This window comes from Phallusia mammillata, chromosome 8, assembly GCF_965637545.1.
Source record: "Phallusia mammillata chromosome 8, kaPhaMamm4.hap1.1, whole genome shotgun sequence".
Taxonomy (NCBI): Eukaryota; Metazoa; Chordata; class Ascidiacea; order Phlebobranchia; family Ascidiidae; genus Phallusia; species Phallusia mammillata.
The window spans coordinates 15,793,125-15,816,330 of record NC_137259.1 but is presented as its reverse complement, the minus strand read 5'-3'; the positions used below and the strand labels follow the sequence as shown (position 1 = coordinate 15,816,330).

At 37.6% G+C, this 23,206-nt stretch overlaps 2 protein-coding genes across 5 annotated transcripts in view; one reads left to right on the top strand and one right to left on the bottom strand.

Moving 5' to 3' along the window:
* The first annotated feature begins 7,932 nt into the window (after positions 1-7,932).
* Positions 7,933-10,562, top strand: LOC145205333 (ropporin-1-like protein). The gene is made up of 4 exons (XM_080078023.1): positions 7,933-8,144; positions 8,633-8,903; positions 9,675-9,850; positions 10,294-10,562. The coding sequence occupies exons 1-4, from the start codon at positions 8,014-8,016 to the stop codon at positions 10,358-10,360; spliced, it is 645 nt and encodes a 214-aa protein (XP_079934149.1). The 5' UTR covers positions 7,933-8,013; the 3' UTR covers positions 10,361-10,562.
* Positions 10,563-10,789: 227 nt separating this feature from the next.
* LOC145205331 (triple functional domain protein-like) overlaps positions 10,790-23,206 on the bottom strand; it is a 64,220-nt gene continuing 51,803 nt past the window's right edge. For 3 of the 4 annotated variants that reach the window (XM_080078019.1, XM_080078022.1, XM_080078020.1), the window contains 18 exons: positions 22,749-22,952; positions 21,965-22,122; positions 21,311-21,380; positions 20,809-20,991; positions 20,173-20,301; positions 19,509-19,675; positions 18,734-18,909; positions 17,492-17,641; positions 16,710-16,876; positions 16,042-16,136; positions 15,913-15,956; positions 15,296-15,443; positions 14,538-14,687; positions 14,154-14,223; positions 13,697-13,802; positions 13,067-13,241; positions 12,356-12,507; positions 10,790-12,047 (listed from right to left, as the gene is read on the bottom strand). In XM_080078019.1, coding sequence (XP_079934145.1) covers positions 12,366-12,507; positions 13,067-13,241; positions 13,697-13,802; positions 14,154-14,223; positions 14,538-14,687; positions 15,296-15,443; positions 15,913-15,956; positions 16,042-16,136; positions 16,710-16,876; positions 17,492-17,641; positions 18,734-18,909; positions 19,509-19,675; positions 20,173-20,301; positions 20,809-20,991; positions 21,311-21,380; positions 21,965-22,122; positions 22,749-22,952 — 2,334 coding nt within the window. In that variant the 3' untranslated portion in view covers positions 10,790-12,047; positions 12,356-12,365. The remainder of the gene's footprint in view (positions 12,048-12,355; positions 12,508-13,066; positions 13,242-13,696; positions 13,803-14,153; positions 14,224-14,537; positions 14,688-15,295; positions 15,444-15,912; positions 15,957-16,041; positions 16,137-16,709; positions 16,877-17,491; positions 17,642-18,733; positions 18,910-19,508; positions 19,676-20,172; positions 20,302-20,808; positions 20,992-21,310; positions 21,381-21,964; positions 22,123-22,748; positions 22,953-23,206) is intronic. The other variant, XM_080078021.1, reaches the window with a different exon arrangement.

Sequence of the window (23,206 nt, the reverse complement as noted above, 5' to 3'; positions counted from 1 at the left end):
AAATCGAAAAAACGGAAAGGCTATAGCCTTAGGGTGTTTCAAAAATCGGGTCAAAATTTTCGATTTTCAAAACCGGTTTGAAGCGGTTTGGAGGTTCGGTAGGAGGCAGAAACCGGTCTAAACCAGTTTGAAACTGGAATATTCCGGCGAAAACCCACCCAAAACCGGATTTTTCTTCGATTTTTTGACCCCCAAAAATCGAAAAAACGGAAAGGCTATAGCCTTAGGGTTTTTTCAAAAATCGGGTCAAAATTTTCGATTTTCAAAACCGGTTTGAACCGGTTTGGAGGTTCGGTAGGAGGCAGAAACCGGTCTAAACCAGTTTGAAACTGGAATATTCCGGCGAAAACCCACCCAAAACCGGAATTTTCTTCGATTTTTTGACCCCCAAAAATCGAAAAAACGGAAAGGCTATAGCCTTAGGGTGTTTCAAAAATCGGGTCAAAATTTTCGATTTTCAAAACCGGTTTGAAGCGGTTTGGAGGTTCGGTAGGAAGCAGAAACCGGTCTAAACCAGTTTGAAACTGGAATATTCCGGCGAAAACCCACCCAAAACCGGATTTTTCTTCGATTTTTTGACCCCCAAAAATCGAAAAAACGGAAAGGCTATAGCCTTAGGGTTTTTTCAAAAATCGGGTCAAAATTTTCGATTTTCAAAACCGGTTTGAACCGGTTTGGAGGTTCGGTAGGAGGCAGAAACCGGTCTAAACCAGTTTGAAACTGGAATATTCCGGCGAAAACCCACCCAAAACCGGATTTTTCTTTGATTTTTTGACCCCCAAAAATCGAAAAAACGGAAAGGCTATAGCCTTAGGGTGTTTCAAAAATCGGGTCAAAATTTTCGATTTTCAAAACCGGTTTGAACCGCTTTGGAGGTTCGGTAGGAGGCAGAAACCGGTCTAAACCAGTTTGAAACTGGAATATTCCGGCGAAAACCCACCCAAAACCGGATTTTTCTTCGATTTTTAGACCCCCAAAAATCGAAAAAACGGAAAGGCTATAGCCTTAGGGTTTTTTCAAAAATCGGGTCAAAATTTTCGATTTTCAAAACCGGTTTGAACCGGTTTGGAGGTTCGGTAGGAGGCAGAAACCGGTCTAAACCAGTTTGAAACTGGAATATTCCGGCGAAAACCCACCCAAAACCGGATTTTTCTTTGATTTTTTGACCCCCAAAAATCGAAAAAACGGAAAGGCTATAGCCTTAGGGTGTTTCAAAAATCGGGTCAAAATTTTCGATTTTCAAAACCGGTTTGAATCGGTTTGGAGGTTCGGTAGGAGGCAGAAACCGGTCTAAACCAGTTTGAAACTGGAATATTCCGGCGAAAACCCACCCAAAACCGGATTTTTCTTTGATTTTTTGACCCCCAAAAATCGAAAAAACGGAAAGGCTATAGCCTTAGGGTGTTTCAAAAATCGGCTCAAAATTTTCGATTTTCAAAACCGGTTTGAAGCGGTTTGGAGGTTCGGTAGGAAGCAGAAACCGGTCTAAACCAGTTTGAAACTGGAATATTCCGGCGAAAACCCACCCAAAACCGGATTTTTCTTTGATTTTTTGACCCCCAAAAATCGAAAAAACGGAAAGGCTATAGCCTTAGGGTTTTTTCAAAAATCGGGTCAAAATTTTCGATTTTCAAAACCGGTTTGAACCGGTTTGGAGGTTCGGTAGGAGGCAGAAACCGGTCTAAACCAGTTTGAAACTGGAATATTCCGGCAAAAACCCACCCAAAACCGGAATTTTCTTCGATTTTTAGACCCCCAAAAACCGAAAAAACGGAAAGGCTATAGCCTTAGGTTTTTTTCAAAAATCGGGTCAAAATTTTCGATTTTCAAAACCGGTTTGAACCGGTTTGGAGGTTCGGTAGGAGGCAGAAACCGGTCTAAACCAGTTTGAAACTGGAATATTCCGGCGAAAACCCACCCAAAACCGGATTTTTCTTCGATTTTTAGACCCCCAAATATCGAAAAAACGGAAAGGCTATAGCCTTAGGGTTTTTTCAAAAATCGGGTCAAAATTTTCGATTTTCAAAACCGGTTTGAACCGGTTTGGAGGTTCGGTAGGAGGCAGAAACCAGTCTAAACCAGTTTGAAACTGGAATATTCCGGCGAAAACCCACCCAAAACCGGATTTTTCTTTGATTTTTTGACCCCCAAAAATCGAAAAAACGGAAAGGCTATAGCCTTAGGGTGTTTCAAAAATCGGGTCAAAATTTTCGATTTTCAAAACCGGTTTGAACCGGTTTGGAGGTTCGGTAGGAGGCAGAAACCGGTCTAAACCAGTTTGAAACTGGAATATTCCGGCGAAAACCCACCAAAAACCGGATTTTTCTTCGATTTTTAGACCCCCAAATATCGAAAAAACGGAAAGGCTATAGCCTTAGGGTTTTTTCAAAAATCGGGTCAAAATTTTCGATTTTCAAAACCGGTTTGAACCGGTTTGGAGGTTCGGTAGGAGGCAGAAACCGGTCTAAACCAGTTTGAAACTGGAATATTCCGGCGAAAACCCACCCAAAACCGGATTTTCTTCGATTTTTTGACCCCCAAAAATCGAAAAAACGGAAAGGCTATTTACCTTAGGGTTTTTTCAAAAATCGGGTCAAAATTTTCGATTTTCAAAACCGGTTTGAACCGGTTTGGAGGTTCGGTAGGAGGCAGAAACCGGTCTAAACCAGTTTGAAACTGGAATATTCTGGCGAAAACCCACCCAAAACCGGATTTTTCTTCGATTTTTAGACCCCCAAATATCGAAAAAACGGAAAGGCTATAGCCTTAGGGTTTTTTCAAAAATCGGGTCAAAATTTTCGATTTTCAAAACCGGTTTGAACCGGTTTGGAGGTTCGGTAGGAGGCAGAAACCGGTCTAAACCAGTTTGAAACTGGAATATTCCGGCGAAAACCCACCCAAAACCGGATTTTTCTTTGATTTTTTGACCCCCAAAAATCGAAAAAACGGAAAGGCTATAGCCTTAGGGTGTTTCAAAAATCGGGTCAAAATTTTCGATTTTCAAAACCGGTTTGAACCGCTTTGGAGGTTCGGTAGGAGGCAGAAACCGGTCTAAACCAGTTTGAAACTGGAATATTCCGGCGAAAACCCACCCAAAACCGGATTTTTCTTTGATTTTTTGACCCCCAAAAATCGAAAAAACGGAAAGGCTATAGCCTTAGGGTTTTTTCAAAAATCGGGTCAAAATTTTTGATTTTCAAAACCGGTTTGAACCGGTTTGGAGGTTCGGTAGGAGGCAGAAACCGGTCTAAACCAGTTTGAAACTGGAATATTCCGGCGAAAACCCACCCAAAACCGGAATTTTCTTCGATTTTTTGACCCCCAAAAATCGAAAAAACGGAAAGGCTATAGCCTTAGGGTGTTTCAAAAATCGGGTCAAAATTTTCGATTTTCAAAACCGGTTTGAACCGGTTTGGAGGTTCGGTAGGAGGCAGAAACCGGTCTAAACCAGTTTGAAACTGGAATATTCCGGCGAAAACCCACCCAAAACCGGATTTTTCTTCGATTTTTAGACCCCCAAAAATCGAAAAAACGGAAAGGCTATAGCCTTAAGGTTTTTTCAAAAATCGGGTCAAAATTTTCGATTTTCAAAACCGGTTTGAACCGGTTTGGAGGTTCGGTAGGAGGCAGAAACCGGTCTAAACCAGTTTGAAACTGGAATATTCCGGCAAAAACCCACCCAAAACCGGATTTTTCTTTGATTTTTAGACCCCCAAAAATCGAAAAAACGGAAAGGCTATAGCCTTAGGTTTTTTTCAAAAATCGGGTCAAAATTTTCGATTTTCAAAACCGGTTTGAACCGGTTTGGAGGTTCGGTAGGAGGCAGAAACCGGTCTAAACCAGTTTGAAACTGGAATATTCCGGCGAAAACCCACCCAAAACCGGATTTTTCTTTGATTTTTTGACCCCCAAAAATCGAAAAAACGGAAAGGCTATAGCCTTAGGGTGTTTCAAAAATCGGGTCAAAATTTTTGATTTTCAAAACCGGTTTGAACCGGTTTGGAGGTTCGGTAGGAGGCAGAAACCGGTCTAAACCAGTTTGAAACTGGAATATTCCGGCAAAAACCCACCCAAAACCGGATTTTTCTTCGATTTTTAGACCCCCAAAAATCGAAAAAACGGAAAGGCTATAGCCTTAGGGTTTTTTCAAAAATCGGGTCAAAATTTTCGATTTTCAAAACCGGTTTGAACCGGTTTGGAGGTTCGGTAGGAGGCAGAAACCGGTCTAAACCAGTTTGAAACTGGAATATTCTGGCGAAAACCCACCAAAAACCGGATTTTTCTTCGATTTTTAGACCCCCAAATATCGAAAAAACGGAAAGGCTATTTACCTTAGGGTTTTTTCAAAAATCGGGTCAAAATTTTCGATTTTCAAAACCGGTTTGAACCGGTTTGGAGGTTCGGTAGGAGGCAGAAACCGGTCTAAACCAGTTTGAAACTGGAATATTCTGGCGAAAACCCACCCAAAACCGGATTTTTCTTCGATTTTTAGACCCCCAAATATCGAAAAAACGGAAAGGCTATAGCCTTAGGGTTTTTTCAAAAATCGGGTCAAAATTTTTGATTTTCAAAACCGGTTTGAACCGGTTTGGAGGTTCGGTAGGAGGCAGAAACCGGTCTAAACCAGTTTGAAACTGGAATATTCCGGCGAAAACCCACCCAAAACCGGAATTTTCTTCGATTTTTTGACCCCCAAAAATCGAAAAAACGGAAAGGCTATAGCCTTAGGGTGTTTCAAAAATCGGGTCAAAATTTTCGATTTTCAAAACCGGTTTGAACCGGTTTGGAGGTTCGGTAGGAGGCAGAAACCGGTCTAAACCAGTTTGAAACTGGAATATTCCGGCGAAAACCCACCCAAAACCGGATTTTTCTTCGATTTTTAGACCCCCAAAAATCGAAAAAACGGAAAGGCTGTAGCCTTAAGGTTTTTTCAAAAATCGGGTCAAAATTTTCGATTTTCAAAACCGGTTTGGAGGTTCGGTAGGAGGCAGAAACCGGTCTAAACCAGTTTGAAACTGGAATATTCCGGCAAAAACCCACCCAAAACCGGATTTTTCTTTGATTTTTAGACCCCCAAAAATCGAAAAAACGGAAAGGCTATAGCCTTAGGGTTTTTTCAAAAATCGGGTCAAAATTTTCGATTTTCAAAACCGGTTTGAACCGGTTTGGAGGTTCGGTAGGAGGCAGAAACCGGTCTAAACCAGTTTGAAACTGGAATATTCCGGCGAAAACCCACCCAAAACCGGATTTTTCTTTGATTTTTTGACCCCCAAAAATCGAAAAAACGGAAAGGCTATAGCCTTAGGGTGTTTCAAAAATCGGGTCAAAATTTTTGATTTTCAAAACCGGTTTGAACCGGTTTGGAGGTTCGGTAGGAGGCAGAAACCGGTCTAAACCAGTTTGAAACTGGAATATTCCGGCAAAAACCCACCCAAAACCGGATTTTTCTTCGATTTTTAGACCCCCAAAAATCGAAAAAACGGAAAGGCTATAGCCTTAGGGTTTTTTCAAAAATCGGGTCAAAATTTTCGATTTTCAAAACCGGTTTGAACCGGTTTGGAGGTTCGGTAGGAGGCAGAAACCGGTCTAAACCAGTTTGAAACTGGAATATTCCGGCGAAAACCCACCCAAAACCGGATTTTTCTTTGATTTTTTGACCCCCAAAAATCGAAAAAACGGAAAGGCTATAGCCTTAGGGTGTTTCAAAAATCGGGTCAAAATTTTCGATTTTCAAAACCGGTTTGAATCGGTTTGGAGGTTCGGTAGGAGGCAGAAACCGGTCTAAACCAGTTTGAAACTGGAATATTCCGGCGAAAACCCACCCAAAACCGGATTTTTCTTTGATTTTTTGACCCCCAAAAATCGAAAAAACGGAAAGGCTATAGCCTTAGGGTGTTTCAAAAATCGGCTCAAAATTTTCGATTTTCAAAACCGGTTTGAAGCGGTTTGGAGGTTCGGTAGGAAGCAGAAACCGGTCTAAACCAGTTTGAAACTGGAATATTCCGGCGAAAACCCACCCAAAACCGGATTTTTCTTTGATTTTTTGACCCCCAAAAATCGAAAAAACGGAAAGGCTACAGCCTTAGGGTTTTTTCAAAAATCGGGTCAAAATTTTCGATTTTCAAAACCGGTTTGAACCGGTTTGGAGGTTCGGTAGGAGGCAGAAACCGGTCTAAACCAGTTTGAAACTGGAATATTCCGGCGAAAACCCACCCAAAACCGGATTTTTCTTTGATTTTTTGACCCCCAAAAATCGAAAAAACGGAAAGGCTATAGCCTTAGGGTTTTTTCAAAAATCGGGTCAAAATTTTCGATTTTCAAAACCGGTTTGAACCGGTTTGGAGGTTCGGTAGGAGGCAGAAACCGGTCTAAACCAGTTTGAAACTGGAATATTCCGGCAAAAACCCACCCAAAACCGGAATTTTCTTCGATTTTTAGACCCCCAAATATCGAAAAAACGGAAAGGCTATAGCCTTAGGTTTTTTTCAAAAATCGGGTCAAAATTTTCGATTTTCAAAACCGGTTTGAACCGGTTTGGAGGTTCGGTAGGAGGCAGAAACCGGTCTAAACCAGTTTGAAACTGGAATATTCCGGCAAAAACCCACCCAAAACCGGATTTTTCTTCGATTTTTAGACCCCCAAAAATCGAAAAAACGGAAAGGCTATAGCCTTAGGGTTTTTTCAAAAATCGGGTCAAAATTTTCGATTTTCAAAACCGGTTTGAACCGGTTTGGAGGTTCGGTAGGAGGCAGAAACCGGTCTAAACCAGTTTGAAACTGGAATATTCCGGCGAAAACCCACCCAAAACCGGATTTTTCTTTGATTTTTTGACCCCCAAATATCGAAAAAACGGAAAGGCTATAGCCTTAGGGTTTTTTCAAAAATCGGGTCAAAATTTTCGATTTTCAAAACCGGTTTGAACCGGTTTGGAGGTTCGGTAGGAGGCAGAAACCGGTCTAAACCAGTTTGAAACTGGAATATTCCGGCGAAAACCCACCCAAAACCGGATTTTTCTTCGATTTTTAGACCCCCAAATATCGAAAAAAAAAAAAAAAATCGGTTTGGAGAAAAGGCTATAAAAGACTTATTTTCGATTTTGTAGCGTGACCATATTTTGGAATTGTCCGGTTGCATGTGTGTTTAGTTTTTTTTTATGTTTGCATTGTATAATTAGCGTTTGTATCACGTGGTTTTTGAAACAGATTTAAAATGGTCACTGCCGAACGCACTTTTGACCTGTTTATTGTGTATTTGCCACCTTTCACGGTTACTTGGTTACCAAATTTATAATTGTCATGCTTCAATGCGTTTCGTGTCATTCGATACTTTCTCGTTTAACTGATTGCAGTGTTAATTGTTGAGTATTTTTTGGCGAATAAGTATTTAGAAAATATTAACTTTGCATTGATAGACAGTTTTTGATAGAGCCTAGGTTTGTTTTGTCCTGATGCGTGACGTTTTTTTGCATTTTTTTTGTCGAATGTGTAACATGTTTAATTAAGAAGGTTGTAACAGAATAAATTAGTTAGTGAAACATGTTTGAGTTTTGTAAATTTATGTTATTGTCGAGCTTTTTAAACTATAAATAACATTTAAATTGCACATATACAGATATCATTTCTCAACAAAGTCCTATCCTAGGTTTTTATAAAACAAAGCATAATTTTAACTTTTTTAGGGTGTTTGAAGACAATATGTTACATCTGAAGAAATAAAAATGATGTTTCTCATCAGTTTTGCAATTGTTATTTAATAGTATGTCTTTCTGCATCTTTTTTTGTAAAACCTACTGGTTTAGACGGAGACAAATGCACTTTTATTGGTGATTCATTTACTGAGCTTTTGCAATTAAATTGAAGATTTTCTTAACCAGTAATACATTTCTCCATATAAAGCATCATCGGAGCATATGACTGTAATGCAATTATCTTGATTTTTCTTAACTCGTGTCTCAGATATTAGGTATAAATTGAAAATAATAGCAATAGATTAAAAAAAGAGCTGCAATAAAACATGGCTCCCCCAGAAACCATGTACTGTGCTCAGCAAATTAACATACCCCCTGAACTGCCTGACATTTTGAAGCAATTTACCAAGGCAGCTATTCGAACACAACCACAGGATGTTCTTGCATGGTCTGCTGCGTAAGTTTAAAAACTGTGACAAAAAATTGTGGCATTTGTGTCTTAAATATAAACTTGTTTTTTTACTGTAACATTTGTAACCTTTTAAATATCAGACAATATACAGGAATAAAATTAGTACTTTTTGTAAACAGTACAGAGATTAAACCATTTCGCATGGCATTAGGTCAGTGGTTGCCAATATTTTGAAAAATTTGTCCCTTAACAATTCAAAATATTTTCATTCCTGTGTAAAATACTACACGGTAGATGCTAAACCATACAAAGAATATTTAAAATTGAGTATATATTTTATCAGGTTATTCCCAGAGCTTAAGTATCTTATTGCAAACCACATGTAAAAATTAAAGCAAATTCCTCCCTTTAAGTTTTAAAATTCCTTCTCTATGGTTAAGAACCACTGCATTAGGTGGTTAAACCTAAGACAAACTTGGATTTGCGAACTTGTATAAGAAGCACTGGTATTAAACAATAGCTGCTGTTTTTAGGTACTTCTCAGCACTTTCCAATGGAGAACCACTCCCAGTAAAACGACGCCTAGAACCAGGAGCTACAGGATTGACACCAGGGCTGCTTGATGTTATGCATCAGCAATTGAAAGAAAAAACCGTTGTAACCCTTGGTTTGCTGCAGAAGAAATGGGCTGAACTTGGTTTGCCAAAGCAACAACTAAGTGAGATTTGTCAAGCTGGGAGTTTTCCAGATGAAGTGGAATTCATCAAGTTTTTTGCTGTTTCCTGCAGCCATTTGGGTGGTGGGGTAAGAGATAGTCAGTTGCATGTATTATACCCCTTTATGATTTTTATATGTAAAAATATGTAAACGATTTGAAGCCACAAACAAATAGTCTTTGTACATGTAAATAAAATCCAAGATACGCTTACAGCCAATTTTTACGACAATAATATAAACCTACAGAAAACCTAAATAGAATGTAATCATATAAACTTTGCAAACACTCAACTTTGGACATGCGCTTTCATAAAAGCTTTAAATTAATGTAGTTGTTGCCTTTTCAAAAATGCCATTATTGGTTTGTTTTCGAGATTCATTAGGCCAGTGGTTCTCAAACTTTGGTATGCGTACCACCAGAACTTTTCAGGTGGTACGCGAGTAGCTTTCTGTGATACCTAATTCAAGTTCGATCCAAAATTGCAACTCAACTGACCCAACTGATCAGCCCTGGTTTGGGCGGAACTCGTGTTTAAGACATTCTTTGAAATTGCTAAATGCGCTAACCAGGTTAAGAAAATGGGCATATTTCTCGCTCTGTCGATTCAAACAAGGTTTAGGACTTTAGGTGGTTGCAACGTTAAAAAAAGTTGTCAGGTGGTACGTGATCCAAAAAAGATTGAGAACCACTGCATTAGGCTGTAACTTCTTGACTTGTTTTACCCAAACTAAGTTCCATAGGGGTTTCCTGTTATACAAATCTTTAACAACCAAAGCATTTATATATCCATTCATACCATTTCAAAGTTCGTCAGTATCACAATTGTTAAGCCAACTAGAGTTATTTTTTTTGCACAGAACATTACTGAAGCTATGAGAATCATTTGTCAAATACTCACATTGGACCCTGATGGAGGGGCGTGCAGGATTCCATTTGACACATTCAAGCAGCTTTATCAGTACCTAGCAAGTTTAAGTGGGGAAATATCTCAGGCACAGATTGATGGAGCAATCAATCACCTCCAAGAAGATGTGTAAGTCAATGATTATGTGTTTTAAACCATGATTGTGCGGACTTAAATGAGACCGTGGCTATCACACATTGAACAATTTTTTGTACTTCAAGCCAGTGGTGTTCAACCTTTTTATCGAAATAGCCACCAGTATACTAGCTCATCTCTAGAGGCTGACAATAATAATTTAAAAGTTAGTCATGACCCAAAACAATTATACACATATTGTTGCTAAGAAGTTGAAATTTTTTTGGGGGGTACGACTAATGTTATGTAATAAGATTTCATGCCCTTCACCAGCTTTTTTGTTGGATAAACTGAACTGTTTTTTTTTCTGCTTATGATAAAGTTTGGGATTTAACAAGCCAAACAATGGAATATGTAACTAATCAAACTAGTCTTCACATTGGTCAATGCTGTCTCCTTAAACGAATGTGTTATCAATTCATTACTCATTTTTACAGGGACAAGCAAGGAGGAATGGTTATGCCCAGAAATTTCCTCAGTCCAGAGTGCCCCAAACTTTCATAAACTGTCTTCCACGCAATTTCACTACTCATATTTTATTTTTGATACTGTTACGTCCAGTTGTATTTGCATTATTTTGTGCCATTGCGCATGGACAGATTGTTACAGAAGGCTTTTTTAACACAGGTTCTGATTTGTTAAATGGTTATGAATGCTCCGTTTATTAATTTTGTTGTTTTTTTGCTGACAATAAAAGTTAGGTTGATAGAGAACAAAAATTTTGAGTTTTTAATCATTTTTCTCACCTAGCTAATTTCAAAGATAAAAAATTATCCCTAAATTTCCTTTAACTTACCTACAGCTTGACTAAAGTATGTCAATTTTGCCCCAAAACCTATGCTTCAGCACATCTTTGCAGAAAATAAAACATGATTTTATAATTTAAAAGGGATAGTTTATGCCCTGGTAATAACACAAGCATGAAATTCTCCATTTGATATTTGGTACATAAAGTTTATTGTTTAAGAAAAGTACAAACAAATGAGAACTCAGTCACTTCAGAACAGGGCGTTTACCCTAGAAAAAGTGGCAACATACACCGTCATACTGAATGTGGCAAAAACTAACAGTAATTAGATGCCTCAAATACTTTGGGACTTTAAATGGGCAAAGTTGGCTAAAAAGGGTGCAGTGTCTAAAATACTTGAATCACAAAAAATTTTGTAATACGGTGACAGTTACAGAACAATATTTCACGTTTGAAAATACGCTGAATAGGTTTAAAACACAACGTGAGGCGAAGCACCATTTGACAATAGCGCCCACGGGTTTAAGACAACACCAGCTTATCTGACAATGGCTAAAAATGCTCGGACATGAACATGTGGCTGTCAGAATTAAACACATCAGCCCAAAACAAACCAAGAAGTTGCTATGCCACAAATAGTTTAAATATGTTTATGATATTTTCTACTTTAGTGCACATGAAATTTCATGTTCTATTCCAATCCAAAGATGTTTAATCCAGTTTTATAAGAAATAGAAAACACTGAAACATAAAAAGTTGCGTAAAAGTGGGAAGAGCATAAGACAGAGCAACATGTGAGGTAATTGTGAAAGTGTGTTGCTTTGCGAAGTTTCCATCAGCACAGGCAGTCGACCAGGACAACAAAAATCTTGGATCTATCTTACTGCAAGGTGTAAAATAAAATTCAGTAGCTTAGTTCACATGCAAACCTGAAGATGGTTCCAAGATCACTTTGTGCAATCATGCGTGGTTGAGTTGATTTGAAATAGGTCAAAATTGCAAGATTGTTGCTTTTTCGGGTATGCTGCACAAAGATAGAATACAAACCCATTTTGTCTGACAAGCATAAAGGCCTGCATTAAAGTATGGTCCAGGATTTGGTGTTGTACATAAAATAGCGTTAAAATATGGCGCAATCATTTTCAGTACAGTTTGAAACGGTAGTTGTTCACAGACAGTCAGGTAACATCGTTGAGTGTTACGTCAGGCAATGGCGCCGCACAGTGGATGATTCTGGAGCGCGCGTTTGGGCGTTAGGTGGCGCAGCGAACAACACGAAAACAAAGGGAGACCACAGAGATGGGAAAAAAAGGAGAATGACACACGACGGAGAGGAAAATGATAAAAAATAAAGTTTTCTTCCGGACGGAACACGTGATGAAGTCGCTAGCGCCTCCTGGCGGCCGAGCGGTACTACATTTTTGCGGCTCTTGTTCATTATACCTGGCAAAATTGAATATTTACAAATAAACATCATTTTTATTGCAAACACTATTTGAAAAAGCACTTGTATGCATATACAGTAAACCTCTGTTAATATGGACGCGTTTTGACCAAACAATTTGTTCGGATTAACAGAAGTCGATTAGTTAAAACTTTACCACATTACAAATTATTTGTACCGTAATTTTTGTACGAATTAGGCGAAGCCCAGATTAAACAAATCCGGTTTACCCAAGGTTACTGTATATGTAAGTAAGTAAAATTACAACTTTTTTATATTATTAATAAGTTGAAATTCTCACACCTACCATTTTAGTTTCATCTTGCGACAAGACTTGATGTGATACTTGTATGATTTACACGATTCGGCAAAGTTTGTGAACAGCTTTGGTCGTTGGTTGCCGAATTCTCCAGCAATTTGTCAGTGCTTTTGCTCTTGCGTAACATCCGTGACAAAGGCCTAAATGCAGTTGATTTAATCCGCAAACCCGAAACTCGAAACCCGGTCCAAAACCAATTTTAAAACAAAAAACATATGAGGACCAAAAACTGTTAAAATTGCGGCCCAAATCAAGCGTGTTCTGTTCATATTCAAGCCCGAACACAAAACGTTAAGTCTAGCCCGAATTTGAATAATCGATTTAACACAGCAATGCAGTGGGGTCGAGCCTAAAATGTGCATTTTGGCGCAAACGATTGTACAGATAGAGCATCCTAACCAGGGAAAAATTTCAATTTTTACAAGTGTTTTGCAAATAGACACCTAAAGGATGGGAACCACTGCTTTATTGTATGAGTACGTAAAGGTAAACCGAAATAATATCTATCGAAAGAGTTATAACGATTTCTTGTTACGACATATTGGTTTAGTAAACTAAAATACGAAAACAGTGTAAATAGATATGAGCGTATGCCCAAATACGATAATTTGTGTTTATGCATCAAAGAAGGATACAACACAAAATTTCGAATAAAGTAACCAGTAATAATTGTCAACAATATTCGTTCAGCAAACTCACCTCGACAAAGTACCGCTGTTAGATTTCTTGGCGCTCGCTCGTTTCACCGATCTTGGCGTCGACCGGGAACGTATCTTTGGCGCCACCACTACCGGTCTACCGATCACGTGACCTGGTAGCCAACCCTCGGCGGCCGGTGACGTATCATCGGCTGCTCTGTGCACTAAACACTTGCCTGTGGGAAAATAGTCAAAGTTATGCAAAAATAACTGCCACGTAGTTGAGCATAGGAAAACAAAAACCTTCTGAATTATAGTTTTCGACGAATTCTCTCCTTAACAATTCAAAACATTTGTATTCCCCCTTAATATACTACATAATAGATGCTAAACGATAAAGGACTATTCAAAATTGGGTCTTTTATCAACTGCACAGGTCATCTTCGATAGCTTAAATGTCTATTTACCAAACGTAAAGTTAAAGCAAATTCCTCCACGGTTGGGAACCACTGAAGTTAAACAATGTTAAGAAATTGTAATCACCAATGTCGACCGTACAACATACTATCCCAAGCATTCTCAGACAAGCTATAAGTTACCACATAAAACAAATATCTAGTTATACGAGTATGTACGTTACAGTGTAACAGTAAAGTAGGACCACATCTTGGGAAAAACGGTGTCTACGCACCTTGGGCATTAGTGGCGATAATATCCAGTGTCTCGCCACGCTTCACACTTATCTCATCTTCGTGTTCGGCTTGGTAATCTTGGGTGGCGGTGATGCTGTTTAACTGCTGTGTGTAAAAAAAAAACAAAGCGTTTGTTAAAATGTCAAAAATTGCAAGAATTTATCAACTGGGATTTAAGGTGAAAAATTTAGGTTAATACGTATTAAGAAATATAAGTTTAATGATGAAAATAACAGTCCTAACAGACGTAAAAAGCGACATGCTTTATTGTTCAAACGTTTCGGCAAATGCTCATGCCATCATCAGTTATTTTTATCATTAAACTTATGAACAGATCCGTATATAATGTTCCAAATTTGAAAATAACCCATTGATTTCGACATATAAGATTTAAACTTCAAAAGCAAAAAGGAATTTCAAAAATTATGTCATATCGGAACTTCAAACGTTTCCTACCTTTGTTGGGGTTGGGGTGGTAGGAGTTATTGATCTTGCTCTCCCGTTGCTAGGCGACGGCGTTTCCGGACTAAACAAAGGAACAGAAATATATAATTTGCGCATTGTTGTGAATATAACACTTTTTGTAAAAAACAAACAAACTACAAAAAGTTTCGAAAACAAAATAAACATACAAAATATTTGAAAATCCATTATGTGCACAAAATAACTATTTAAATCAACCTTTTTTAAATATTTAAACAAAAATCAAGTTTTCCGGCGATAATTACTCTTTATACCAGCTATCTAAAAACCCTAGAGTAAATAGGGTATTGTACACTAGGTTTTGAACTACCCCGGACGATTTGTTTGTGGGTCAAAAAATGATTACTTTATGCCAACCTGTTAGTTGTGGTGTTGGGCAACTGTCCATCATCTGGGTAGATGAACTTACAAGTGGAAGTCCGAATATTGGCTGGAGAAAGAGGAGACAACCAGAAAGATTTGGAGTTTGAAAGATCAGGAGCCGACAAATGGCTGTTGAACGTTGATCTGTATTGCAAAGGTTTAAATCAGCGAATCCTTGTTTCGTTTTGAAGGCTTGTTTGAAGGTTTGGACATTATTATTCTATGCCTACAAGATTTTCGAAGACTTTTCTGCTTAATTTTATATTCTTTTTAATTGCATGCTGAAACCTAACTGTAACCAGTTATTGCTTAATAGCATTTTGTATTCCAGCTAAATTGAACAACAGCTTGGAAAGTTTTGCTCGCAAAAGTTGTGCTAAAAACAATAGTATAACTAACGTAGATAGAGGACAAAGTATTTCACGCATTTTTTGCATGAGTTTCGCTCATACCGTCTGAGGGAAAGACCTTTGGTCTGTCAAAAAGTAAGTCCTCTAACCGAGTAGCAAATTAAATGGTGCTAGCTTGAGACATTATCATAAAGAAAGGCACGAGTTTCTCGACATTAGACGTACAGGAAAATTGAAAGACAGCAAACAAATTCACTTTAAGTTAACTTTCTAACCAGATCTGTAAGTCTAGAAATCTGATACTTAAAGCAATAGAAAAATAGAATATATCTTTACCCCGTGTCTTGGAGTCAACAGTTTAATGGGAGACAAAATTATTATTTAGTGAAAATGTTATCTAACCTGACAGGAGTGGCCGGGTTACTTGATGACGTGAAGCGATGTGAGTTTAGTGTCTGTGTTCCTTCCACGTGACCAGCTGCACTCGCAGGCCGAGGTTGAAGCTTCAGACGACTAAATGTGTTCATCCATACGCTGTCTAAAGGTGTTTCTACGATAAACAGAAGGCTTAGGTCAGAAATTCTCGTGAAATCAAAGCAGGATTGCAGAGTAAAGAAAACAAAACATAAAAAGGTACGAGTCCCTTTTTATGGACAAAGCACTTTCATTAAATAGACCAGTGGGTCTTTATGAAGTAACAACCCATACATGGATTATTCGATATGTTTTAGTTCTCTGGCGATATCCTTCTGTGAGATCTTAATTCATAATTTTAGGTTTTTAAAAAGGGGTTGAATTAAATTCATCAGGTAATTTAAAAAAAATAAACGACCATTAAAAGATGAAATACACGTTTTGCAAACAAATGGAGTTATTAAACATGCTTAAATGTGCATTTAGCTCAACAAACATAAAACGTTATGTGCCTCTTTAGAAAGGGACAACATTTATGTGACTTGCCCAAATGCCAGCTACAGTCTTAAAACGCACACAACATGATTATTAACTTAATTTCCTACCTTTACTGTCCGATGGATCCAAATCCGAGCCTCCACTGTCTTTCCTACAAAACAAAAACAAACAAACATCAAATCGTAATAAGTAAAGGGAGTGTCAAAAACATTATGAATGCGGTTTGTTTTACTCACAAGGGTGTGATTGACGTAGGTCTTGGAGGAGTGGAATTGGTTGTTGTTGTGTTTGCCAGGTTTGTTCCACTTGTCGCTTTCGCTGGGTGGATTCCCTAAAGCATTACGAATAAATGATTGCATTCCACTGTTTGCGTGTTATTTTGTTTGCACCAATTATGTGAATTGTTGCTAATGCGTTTAAGGAAAATTATTATGGTTAGTATTTTTCTTCTGCAATAAATGAAGCCGATTTAACATATAGTAGAATGTTGATGGCTTTTTTGCGGATAACGCATTTTTGTATTTACGACCGATTAATTAATTTAGTTTTGAAACGGATTCACATTTCCAGTCCTGTTTCACATCGGAAATGTAAATCCTGTAAAAAATTGCATTGGAAATCCTTCTTGTTAAAAAGCTCTAAGCTTTAGCATGATGTGAAATATTTTTAGAATACTATACACAAAACACCACTGGATACCTATAAAAAGGGCGGCAATTTAACTTCAGAATTTCATTTCAATTGCTGAAAATAAAATCATAGGAAAAATAAATAAAAAAGTATCGAAATATTCGTCATTTTCACCTTTTAATCACAAAACCAAAAAATGTAAACAATTGTGTTTTTTTTATTTTAATTTTACATTTTTTTTTTTTTATTTTTTACATTTTTTTAAGTCACCCACCTTCAAGGGTTGCCTGGTGGTCGTGGATTTTTGTTTTGACTGTGGTGGCGACGAGGCAGGATTCTCGGCGATGACATCATCACTACATGACGTCACAGACGGAGAGTCCTGTTTCACGACCGCGCCACCCGCTTCACAGTTTAAATTGTACGTTGGTTTGAAGGAGGCTGAAAAAAATAATTAGGTTTCTGTTAAAAACTTTTGGGTCTTAGGGATTTCTAGACGAAAAATCGATATAGGCAAAATCTAATTGAAAAAAAATCTTAAAAGGATTAGTGGGAAAATACAGAGTTACATATATCCCGTTTCCAGGTCCGTTAGACTGCATGATCGAACTTTTTCGCAGTTTGCAAAAGAAAGGGGATTATCGATGCCTTTAAAACGAATTCTGCGATTTGTAATTAAGTTATGGCATGTAATTATTGTTTTAAGCCAGGAGTAACGTACTGGCTGCTGGTCTGATCGGACCACGATTTGAAACACGTCCAATCGGACCAGCAGCAACGGAAACGACATAATATATGCCGGAGATGGTAGGCTGCGTTGAAATCCCCATTTTTTGTGCTTGGCAAATCAACTCAAGTTTCTTGTTTCTAATTTGTAAAATAAGGCATAAGCTAAAAAAATGAAGTCAAATCTATATGCGAATGACATAACGTGGGCTTCAAAAGAAATACTTTGGTCACTTTTATGATTGATAGATTCATTAAGCTTTGTCACATCACAACATATTACATCCATTGCCTAGTATATGATAAATAATTACAAGAACAAATATTTACAAAGGAATTGTCGCTCAGGTGTTCCACCACTTCTGCCACGACTGTTGTTGTTGTTACTGTTATTATTGTTGTTGTTGTTGTTGTTATTGCTATTGTTGCTACTCGAACTTCCAAGCTGTTGTCGCTGGTAGCGGATCGGTGCTTGTAAAGCTGAAAAACAAAACAAGCAAGTTGAAATACAACTCGGGCCAACAATTGTCAATCAAAGTGCGTTGCCGACGTCAGAAGACAGACAGATCGGGGTCATAGGTCGAAGTTTGTAACGATTTTCTGCCAACGAGCTCTGTTCTGTGGTAGAAAGCCGAGGTAATGGAGTTCTCCAAATGCAAGATCTTGGGTTGGGTAAAAAAAATTAAACGGGAAAACGTTTAGTTAAACATCAGTGGAAGGAAAAACAAGATCTTGCATTTTGAGAATTCCATTGCGACGGCTTTCTACTAGAGAACAGAGCTAGAACAACACGAGATTGGCTGACATGTTTTTTTTCAGAAAATTGAAAACCTTAAAGATTTAAAGATTAAAAGTAAAACACTTGCAGAATTTTAAAGTGTTAAATTGCTGGTGGGTGTTGTAACATTTTGTATTACTTTGTAAAAAATGAATAAATTCAATCAAATTTGGTACACCAGAAAAGTCAGGTACTTTATGAAACACATAAAAGCACACATGGCATTTGGTTTAAATTAGTGATACATAAAACCCGTCTGAAAAAAACGTTGGCTAGACCAAATATTCGGTCAAGAGAAAGTTGCAATTTTTACTTTTTACGATTTTTAGTGGTTTTGAAAGGTAAAGCCAAAAAAATTCACTTGTTAGTATGGCGCAAGCATAAAAGGTTGGAAAACAGTGCTCTAAAGACAGCAACTACTTATTTTAGGAATTTGTGAATGGTCGATGGTGGAACTTTAGCTTTATACAATCGAATCATTTTTTATTGGAACGTTAACAAAAGGACATAATTGATTAATCGAACCTTTGAGCCTCACTAGTTCAACGACATTTTTATCTAAGTACATTAAACCTCGGTTGAACCTGATTCAGTTAATCCAGATCTTCGCCAAAACCGGCAAGGCTTGAACTAACCAAAATCGGTGAATCCAGACAAATTTTATGGTTTAAACAGGTTCAGATTAACCGAGGTTAACTGTATTAAATGTTCACATTGATCTAACACATTTTTAGTGCTAGGTTGGGTGAAACCACAAAACATACAAACTCCATCCAAAACTTGTAAAATCTCACCATTGAGAAAATCCCTCTGTGTGTCGAGCTGTTGGTTTACGACTTCCATCCAGGTTTCTTTCGTTTTAACGTCGGACGCACAGAGCTCAAGTGCTTCGTTGTCGCTTCTCTTGCACAGTGTGAAGCGAGTTTCACTTGAGGGGATGTCCCGCAAGAGCAGGTCCGAGTTTTTGATGCTGTTGTAGATTGAACTCAGAAATTTATCAACTTTTCAAATAAAGTGATTTGATATATATGCCGGTTTCATTGTGAAATATATTACTAATAATTTGCACACATTGTGTATTACATGCGGCTGTTTTCTGCAAATAAACGGGCTTAATGGCAGCCATATTATACACTGGGCAGAATTTGTGTCGTCATTTCATGCAGCTATTGTGAAGGAAAGACATCCAATACCCACAGTGGAAGAGTTGCTTTATGAGCTTAACGGAAGTACTGTTTTCAGTAAATTGGACTTAAGCTACTGACTTTTTTTGGTAAACAAACTTTTGCGCATAATTCTTTATTTAGACAAAATTCGATTCAGACCAGCTTACAATTCCGATTTCAATGCATTAAACAACATTAATCTCAGTAGTTAGGACAATTTTTATCACTACATTTTTATGAAACAAAGCCTAATTTAAAAAAAACAAAACATGTGATATGCAATATTCCTTTACAAATTGAAACCATACAATTCGGAACCAAATGTAATTCCTGCAATTACAACGCACCTAATCTAGCAAATTCCAAACGTATCGAAAATATCAAAATCTCATAAATACTATACCTGGCTTTGTAGATAAATCCTCTTTCTTCTACTCGTTTATCAATGAGCTCGCTAAAAATGACAGATTGTTCGAAGAAGAAAACTTTTCTTTCCTTTTCATGAGCTCCAGTCTCTCGCACAAGAAAAGTGTCTTGCAGAAGAAGTTTGCCTTGTGCTGCTATTCGACCCTGTAAGCAAGAAATCAAGACAGTTAACCATTAAAAAGGCCAATGTCACCTAGAAGAATAGACACATCTATAAATTATTATGTTCAACTAAAACTGGAAAACTTTCTTTTCTGTGTTTGTAATTTATATTTACGAAATCATATATAATGGGTAACCATATCGGATATATATATATATGTTGCCAAATGATATCTGGGTACCTTTAGTTATTTAACAACAAGATTGCTTTTACAAGCAGAAACGAACGGGTCCCCACGAATTGGCAACCATTTTATTACATCAAAAATTTTATGGAAATGGGACCCATAAAACTGTCATTCAGAACGAACAAGCTGTACAATTTATAAACTGTTGTATGTATTTTAAATCGGTGGACACCAAAATCCATTTTTCCATATATCAAAGAATATAAGCATTAGGGTTTCATTGGCGTATAAAATTAACCCAATAACCAAAATTTGGAGTCTTGCAAAGTCTTACAAAGAATCGCATCTTACCGTGTATCCACTCATCCTAGCCACCATCATCATATCGTTGGCAAGCTTCGGCACAACATGCATCACTTGCACAGCAGCTTTTAGTTCACGACAAGGTTGGCCGGCTCGCTCCGTGAATTTAAGAAAATCCTGTGTATATGAGATAAGTAAAGACTCCATTGCAGAAAAATTATCCACACAAGTGTCTAAGATTGCTGGTTTTTAATCTTACTTTAACAAATCGCGATTTCTTTGATTAGAGCGCTCTGATTGGGTATAAGTATTGTAATTACTCTATAGGGAAAGATTAAGCAAGTGATGTGTCGCGGTCTATTGCAGAAACGCTTGGGAATACGGCTTGATTTGGTATGACGCCTTCAATGTGCCTGGCGTACTATGATTTATAAATGGGTAGGCTGTAAACGCCGGAACACTTTAGGGCTAATGTATGTTCATTTTAACAGTTAACCACATAATTTGAATCAACGTAAAAAATGGCAACCTAATTCATGTAAAAATTACAACGTGTGCTGAAAGGATCACTCGAGATCACAGTCACCAGATTCAAGGTTTTTAAATCTAAACGGGTCGATTTACTGAAAAGGCACACAACAACCAAGGGTAACGCCTTCATAATCGGATTAAACGACTTTTCACCTTTAGCAAAAGTTGGTATTTCATGATACGTTGAACGGGTTTAATAAGAAAATCTGTGATATCTAACTTGGTTCCCACTTCACTTTGCACATCGGTGAAGAAAGGTTGCTTGTATTTGTGGACGAGATACTCCGAAAGTGGTTTATTCTGACAGTAGACCACATACATGTGAAGTCGTCGCTCCTAGAGAAATAAATAAAATGCATTTTAGCTTAAGCGCTTTTTCACGAGAAAGTAATTATTTTTAAACACAGCCCATTATGAAATAGCCAAACTACACAAAATGCAATTACTGTATTGTAATGCAAGGCATTTTTTTTCATTATTATGTCAATGTTAGAAATGTGAAACTTCTATACTATACAGAACTATTTTACCAACTCTACACATAGGGACAATCATAATTTGTTGGTGATAGCCTTAAGATACTGTTGATTGATTGAAATATTTTTGACAAGTGTTTTGTCAATTTTCACATTATTTATGAAAAACTTTTACTTACGTATCGCTTAAACAGCTTTCCAAGGTATTCTGGATCTTCTTTGCATTTGTTTAACTCCTTTAGAAATGTGCTGAAATACAATCACCAGTATTAAGCAGTGCTGAAATAACCTGAATTGCTGGGAAGACTCGAGTCAGTAACCCGAATCGAGTTATCTTTTTCATAGACTTGACTAGAGTTTCAGCCACAAAAACACTTAAGTTGAACTTGTTACACTCGAGATTCACACTAGGGAAGGAAACTTTAAATTGATAACCTATTTACATGGTTTTTAATCAAACAAAAGCACCAGTTTGCTGTGCGATGTGTAGTTATTCAGTTCTATTCGGCACAACAAAGTGGTTTCTCGCTGACAAAACAAAATCACAAAAAACTATAATCTTATCAAAAACTTATATTTAAACAATACAAAGATTTTTATTTAAGTAACTGGTAAAGACTTGACTTAAAATCGATTTATAAGACGCAAATCTAATTGAATTTTCTTAATCCTTCTTGTTAACTTTTCGTGACTCGCTACGTGGATAAGTCACTATAACTCGTAACTCGAATTTACGCCAACTACTCTGTGCTTTAAAATGGATGATAGTACACAATTAATTTAAACAGACATATTTTGACAACACAACCTTTTTAACTGATAAATAAACTCACTCTCGATGCCATTCGTAGATTTGAGCGATATTCCCGAACAAGACGCGTTCTTTTCCTTGGTCAGGTTCGGGTAAACCGCGCTCCAATACTTTCGGCATGTAACCTTCAACCACGAGGGCAAGATCAGACACGTATTCACGTTCAGTCTCCAGCAGTTCCTGCAACAAATCATAGAGTATTGAGAATATATGAAATTGTTTCAAACTAACCATGTAAGTATGTCTTAATTCGATCTATTTCACAGTGATGGCTTGTACATGTTGATATGTTCATTTTCGGGTCTGAAATTGGAGCCGTAAATCTTCCCATAGCCGATATTTTTGAGTAAAAGCCAGTTTTAGGCCTGAAAGTTGTATAATTGTAAAGTCCGGCCCGAAATTAAGTCCGTTTTGTTCAAAATAAAACCCGAACCCGACTTACAACTTTTTGTGAATTGTAGTTTATACACAAGGATTTTAGTACAGTTAAACTAGAAGAGAAAGTAAAGTCTTAAAACTAGACAACAAAATCTATCACAGAATAAGTTAAGATGAACATAAATTCATAACTGGGATCAGCCCGGAAGCGTCTATGCAGACCAGCGATCACGGCACACTCCTATATAAATCACAGTACGCCAGGGCCATTGAAGGCGTCATAACGAATCAGTCGGCCATCAAGCAACCTCTTATGTACCTATCTCAGCAAAAGGCCATACTAACAAAATAAAATGCCTTACACTCTACACTTGGTTCAGTAACAACAAATTTATACAAAAAATGCCCCTTCTCTGAGACATACTTACCATTAACACGTAATGCCTCTTCTGTAGTGAAGGATCTTCACCCTCTGGGGAACCCCCGGCGTCCTTTTGTGGCGAGGTCTGGGGACTGGCTTTGACGTCACCGTTCGTCAATGCAACGCCATCACCTGCTGTGACGTTTTTATCGCCGTCGGTTTGTTGTGCATTGTGGGTAGGTGTATGACGTTCTGATTCAGTTGTTGATTGCTTAAAAATACAATGATAAAAATTAGTTCGTTATTAAGTCGCATATTGCATGATGTTTTTCTATTGGACAGATTGAACTTAGAGTTGCCCAAAGACTGTATTTTACTACTTTCCAGGCGTTAACTGGCGAATTATAGTTAGGAATACTTCAGTACATGGAACGTAATACGAATTACACCAAATCTCACTACAGTAAACCCTGGTGTGAACCGGATTCGGTTAATCCGGATCTTCGCCTAATTCGGACAGAACTC

What these genes read in the sequence shown, in the direction of transcription:
- LOC145205333 (XM_080078023.1), top strand. Translation starts at nt 8,014, where the DNA reads ATGGCTCCCCCAGAAACCATGTACTGTGCTCAGCAAATTAACATACCC. An exon ending in GTTCTTGCATGGTCTGCTGC is followed by an intron (nt 8,145 to 8,632) that starts GTAAGTTTAAAA and finishes TGCTGTTTTTAG; the next exon opens with GTACTTCTCAGCACTTTCCA. An exon ending in GCAGCCATTTGGGTGGTGGG is followed by an intron (nt 8,904 to 9,674) that starts GTAAGAGATAGT and finishes TTTTTTGCACAG; the next exon opens with AACATTACTGAAGCTATGAG.